The sequence below is a fragment of the Hylobates moloch genome, unplaced genomic scaffold, assembly GCF_009828535.3.
Source record: "Hylobates moloch isolate HMO894 unplaced genomic scaffold, HMol_V3 SCAFFOLD_15, whole genome shotgun sequence".
NCBI lineage: Eukaryota > Metazoa > Chordata > Mammalia > Primates > Hylobatidae > Hylobates > Hylobates moloch.
Window position 1 is genome coordinate 98,893,287 of NW_026652290.1, and position 5,266 is coordinate 98,898,552.

The window sequence follows — 5,266 nt, forward strand, 5'->3', positions numbered from 1 at the left end:
GCTGTTCAAGGTCCAGCCCCAGGAGCCATGCGGGAGGGACGGCCGCGCACCCCTGCTGGCCTGCAGACCCGGCCACCGCTCCAGTCCTGGCCAACGCTGCCCCCTCCTGGGAGAAGCCTTGGGAGCCACAACCTCCCTTTTTAAAGCAGGGAAGGGCCAGGCAAGATGGCTCACGCCTATAATCCCAGCACTTTGGGAGGCCAAGGTGGGGAGATCACAAGGTCAAGAGTTTGAGACCAGCCTGACAAACATGGAGAAACCCCGTCTGTACTAAAAATACCAAAAATTAGCCAGGTGTGGTGGCAGGCGCCTATAGTCCCAGGTACTCAGGAGGCTGAGGCAGGAGAATTGCTTGAACCTGGGAGGCAGAGATTGCGGTGAGCTGAGATCATGCCACTGCACTCCAGCCTGGGTGACAGAGCGAGACTCCATTCCAAAATAATAATAATAATAATAATAATAAAACCCCCAGGGAAATAGGTTTGTCGGAGGCCGCGCAGCCAGCGTGGACAGAGGTGGGCTGGGACTGAGGCAGGCTCTGAGCGTTTCTTCATTAGGATTTATTGGTCCCCTCCCTGTCCCTCCCACCCGTCCTCACCCACCCCACTGCACCCCTGGAGGGGAAGGGTCCTGTGGAGACAGCGAGGGGGTCCCCGTCACCCCAGGGCATCAGGCCGATCGGCCGGTGACCTTCCTGATCCAGGACACGTAAGGCGCCACAGCGGTGGCCACGGGGGGCTTGAAGATGTTGGTGCAGACCCTGGAGCTGAAGGACAGGACTCCGGCCAACACCTGACCTTTGCCACACACCAGGGGCCCGCCCGAGTCACCCTGCGGGGATGACACACTGCAGCTTAGCCTCTGCGCCCGCGGAGGGGACGAGGGGAGCAGGGCCCGCCGAGGGGAGCAGGGCCGGGCCTGTTATTCCCGGGCTCAAGGAGACACAGGGGCTCATCCCAGCCCACGTGTGTCCCCTCCTACCCTCCCGCTGGCCCTGTGAACCCTGCTCCTTTTTCCCACCCCGGACCGTCTTTGCTGGAGCAGAAGTCACAGCTCTGCCGCTTCCCGGCTGTGTGGCCTTGGGCGGGTTGCTAAACCTCTCTGAGCCTCAGTTTGTGCACCTGAGAAATGGGACCACTGCCAGTGCTTCCCCACCCCCCAGCCCCTGACAGGACTCCCCAGAGAACGGGAGAGCCAGGAACCTGCCCGGCGGCTGCCCTGGCCCCGGCCCTCCCGCCAGCCTCATTCCCCCAGGCCCACCTGGGCGCCCCTCACCTTGCAGGGAGCCTGGTCCTTGGAGTCAGCCGCCAGGCAGACCATGTCGGCGGAGAGGCTGCCGTTCCAGAAGCGGCTGTTGTTACACATGCGGGTGTCCAGCACGTGGAGGTCCAGCTCCCGCAGCACCCGGGACAGGGGCCCGCCCTGGTGGGTCAGCCCCCAGCCAGCCATGCTGCACTGAGTCCCTGCAGCCACCACCTGGCGCTTACTGGGCAAGGCCAGCGGCCGGATGGTCCGGCTGGGCTTCACTTTCCCGTCCAGCTACCAGTGACAGGAAGGGGCAAGTGAGCAGGGGGAGGGGATGAGAGTGCGGGGGGAGGAGCAGCACTGCAGGGGCAGGGGGCGGCAGCAGGGGGAGGGGGCGGCAGTGGGGGGAGGCAGCGGCAGTGGGGGGAGGTGGCAGTGGGGGGAGGGGTGGCAGTGGGGGGAGGGGTGGCAGTGGGGGAGGGGCACCTGTGGGGGACAATAGGGTGCCCGCTTCTCCCTGTCCCATCCCTGCACACCTGAAGCAGCGCGAGGTCGTTCTCCAGGGCAGGTACTGGCTTGTAGCGAGGGTGCTGGACGGCTGCCTTGATGTGGAAGGTGAGACCGGGGTCATCCAGGGTGTGGAGCCCTAGCACCAGCCTCAGCCGGGCCATCCTGGCGACAGAGGGAATCAGGGTGCTGCGGCCTGGCCCGGCGTGGACGACCCGCCACATACAGTCCCGGCCCCCACTGTGCCCGTCGTCCACGGCCATCACTCACAGCCGCTGCCCCTCACAGGCCTTGGCTCGGCCAGTCCTTCCCTGTGTCTTCACCACCCACCTCCTCCAGGAAGCCCTCCCTGCTCTCACCCCTGCCCCAGACTTCTGCCCGGCCCTGGCCCCAGGCAAGGGCTGTGTGCCCAAAAATCCAACCCCAAGCCTACAGCTTCACGAAAACCAGCTCTGGGAATTCCCTTCACTTGGGGCCCCAGGCTCAACCACAGTGATTTGTACAGGGCTTGACACATGCCAATCCTCCTAAGTGTGCCCCAACTATAGAGAGCCAAGCCCTCTTTCCACAGGACTGAGGGGGGTCAATCTTTCCACCTTGTGAGACAGGCTTCCTGGTAGTGCAGCAGAGCTGGGAGACAGACAGGCTCCAGAGCGCCTCCTGTGAGCACCTGGATCAAGCCGCACCTGAAGCCACCAGACCTCCTCCTAGACTTTGCAGTTACACAAGCCGGCAGATCCCTTTTTGTTACTTTGACCATCTTGATCTGGGCTCTGTATGACAGGCCAGGCCTGAGATAGGGCAACTCCATGATGGGTCACTCAGCGGCTTCCTGCTCCCCAGGAACCAGGTCGATTCCCAAGCCACTCTCGAAGGCCGGCTTCGACCTCCTGGCCACAGGTGGCAAACACCCCCACCTGACCCTCCTTCCTCAGAGCAGAAGCCCTGGACTAAGTTGGGTCCATCAGCGGGTGAATGGACAGACACAATGCACTCCGTCCACACCAGGACTGTGGCTCAGCTGTGAAAGAAGCCAGGCTCTGACCCAGGCTGTGGTGTGGAAGGAGCCGGCCCTGCCAGTGCCTCTTGCAAGGAGTCAACCTTCTCCAGGAGTCCCACAGCCGCAGGTCACTTAAACCTGCCTAAGCCGTCACCGGGAGGGGAGAGGGGTCCGACAATGGGCCTAAATCTCCCAGAGCCCACCCCCTGAGAAGAATGGGGGTTGTTGGATGGACTCCCCGGACCCCTGGGGTGGGCAGGGCAGGGTACTCACCGCTGGACAAGGCAGTGGGCAGCTGTCAGCACCCACTTTGGGTGCACCAGGACACCCCCGCACAGGTGGGAGCCATCTCTCTGCAGTGAGGCCATGTACGGGCGCGAGTGGGGGATCACCTCCCGGCCCCCGATGATCTGGGTCTCAAAGGAGCTGCCTCCTGCTGGGATGGGGGACAAAGAGCCAGGTTGGGGCTATATGCCCCCACCCCCACCTGCCGCGACTGTCCTTGCCCAGCTCAGAGGCCCAGGACCCCAAGCACATGTGCTATCCTAATGAAGTCCCCGATGTTCCCTGAAAGTTTTAGGCTGACACGTGTGGGCCGCCCTGCATCCTTCCCATCCCCCTCTCATGCCCCCATCATGTTCCCCCCAGGCCACCTCCCAACCCCCTCCCCAGGACCTCCCCAGGCCCCACTGGGCCCCATAGCCAGAGGAGTCCTTCAAAACGCACATCAGGCTGGATGCGGGTGGCTCACGCTTGTGATCCCAGCACTTCGGGAGGCTAAGGGAGGATCACTTGAGGCCAGGAGTTCGAGACCAGCCTGGGCAACACAGCGAGACCCAGTCTCTAAAAAAACTTTTTTTTTTTTTCTGAAACGGAGTCTCACTCTGTCACTCAGGCTGGAGTGCAATGGCACCATCTCGGCTCACTGCAAGCTCCACCTCCTGGGTTCAAGCGATTCTCCTGCCTCAGCCTCCCTAGTAGCTGGGATTACAGGCACCCGCCACCACACCTGGATAATCTTTGTATTTTTAGTAGAGATGGGGTTTCACCATGTTGGCCACACTGGTCTCGAACTCCTGACCTTGTGATTCACCCACCTCAGCCTCCCAAAGTGCTGGGATTACAGGCGTGAGCCACTGCGCCCAGCCATTTTTTTTTTTTTTTTGAGATGGAGTCTCGCTCTGTTGCCCAGCCTGGAATGCAGTGGCGTGATCTCAGCTCACTGCAACCTCTGCCTCCTGGGTTCAAGCGATTCTCCTGCCTCAGCCTCCCGAGTAGCTGGGATTACAGGAGCGCACCACCACGTCCGGCTAATTTTTTTGTATTTTTAGTAGCAACAGGGTTTCGCCATGTTGGCCAGGCTGGCATCAAACTCCTAACCTCAGGTGATCCACCCACCTCGGCCTCCCAAAGTGCTGGGATGACAGGCATGGGCCACTGTGCCCAGCAAGAAATGTACTCTTTAAATAGGTAAATTGTACAGTGCATAAATTATTTCCTAATAAAGCTGTACAAAAATTATTTTAAGCCGGGCGCGGTGGCTCACGCTTGTAATCCCAGCACTTTGGGAGGCTGAGGCGGGCGGATCACGAGGTCAGGAGATCGAGACCATGGTGAAACCCCGTCTCTACTAAAAATACAAAAGTTAGCCGGGCGTGGTGGCGGGCGCCTGTACTCCCAGCTACTCGGAGAGGCTGAGGCAGGAGAATGGCATGAACCCGGGAGGCGGAGCTTGCAGTGAGCCGAGATTGCGCCACTGCACTCCAGCCTGGGCGACAGAGCGAGACTCCATCTCAAAAAAAAAAAAAAATTATTTTAAATCAATAATACATTTAAAAGGATCGATTTCATAATGTAACGTAAATCAGCTCAAAATCTTCCTCTGTATCCCCATCATGCTTTGAAAATCGAGTCCCCGCTTGGGGACCAGGTGCCGTGGCTCATGCCTATAATCCCAGCACTTCGGGAGGTCAAGGTGGGCAGATAGCCTGAAGTCAGGAGTTGGAGACCAGCCTGGCCAACATGGTGAAACCCTGCCTGTACTAAAAACACAGAAATTAAGGCCAGGCACGGTGGCTCACACCTGTAATCCCAGCACTTTGGGAGGCCGAGGCAGGTGGATCACGAGGTCAGGAGATCGAGACCATCCTGGCTAACACGGTGAAACTCCCGTCTCTACTAAAAATACAAAAATTAGCCGGGCTTGGTGGCGGGTGCCTGTAGTCCCAGCTACTCGGGAGGCTGAGGCAGGAGAATGGCGTGAACCCGGGAGGCAGAGGTTGTGGTGAGCCGAGATTGTGCCATTGCACTCCAGCCTGGGCAAGAAAAGCAAAACTCCATCTTCAAAAAAAAAAAAAAAAGGCTGGGTGCAGTGGCTCACGCCTGCAATCCCAGCACTTTGGGAGGCCGAGGTGGGCAGATCACCTGAGGTTGGGAGTTTGAGATCATCCTGACCAACATGGGGAAACTCTGTCTCTACTAAAAATACAAAATTAGCCTGGCATGGTGGCGGGC

At 59.6% G+C, this 5,266-nt stretch overlaps 1 protein-coding gene across 1 annotated transcript; it reads right to left on the reverse strand.

The window, feature by feature from the left end:
- Positions 1–537: 537 nt before the first annotated feature.
- Positions 538–3,188, reverse strand: GZMM (granzyme M). Its single transcript, XM_032177512.2, has 4 exons — positions 3,026–3,188; positions 1,782–1,917; positions 1,276–1,539; positions 538–831 (listed from the first exon to the last, which is right to left on the reverse strand). Exons 1-4 carry the CDS (start codon positions 3,118–3,120, stop codon positions 670–672), a joined length of 657 nt encoding a protein of 218 aa, XP_032033403.1. The 5' UTR covers positions 3,121–3,188; the 3' UTR covers positions 538–669.
- Positions 3,189–5,266: the final 2,078 nt, after the last annotated feature.

Bases quoted from the DNA above. Each gene is read 5' to 3' on its own strand.
- GZMM (XM_032177512.2), bottom strand. From the start codon at position 3,120: ATGGCCTCACTGCAGAGAGATGGCTCCCACCTGTGCGGGGGTGTCCTG. The intron at 1,918-3,025 runs GTGAGTACCCTG...CTCTGTCGCCAG, and splicing joins GCCCACTGCCTTGTCCAGCG to GATGGCCCGGCTGAGGCTGG. The intron at 832-1,275 runs GTGAGGGGCGCC...TCATCCCCGCAG, and splicing joins AGGACCAGGCTCCCTGCAAG to GGTGACTCGGGCGGGCCCCT.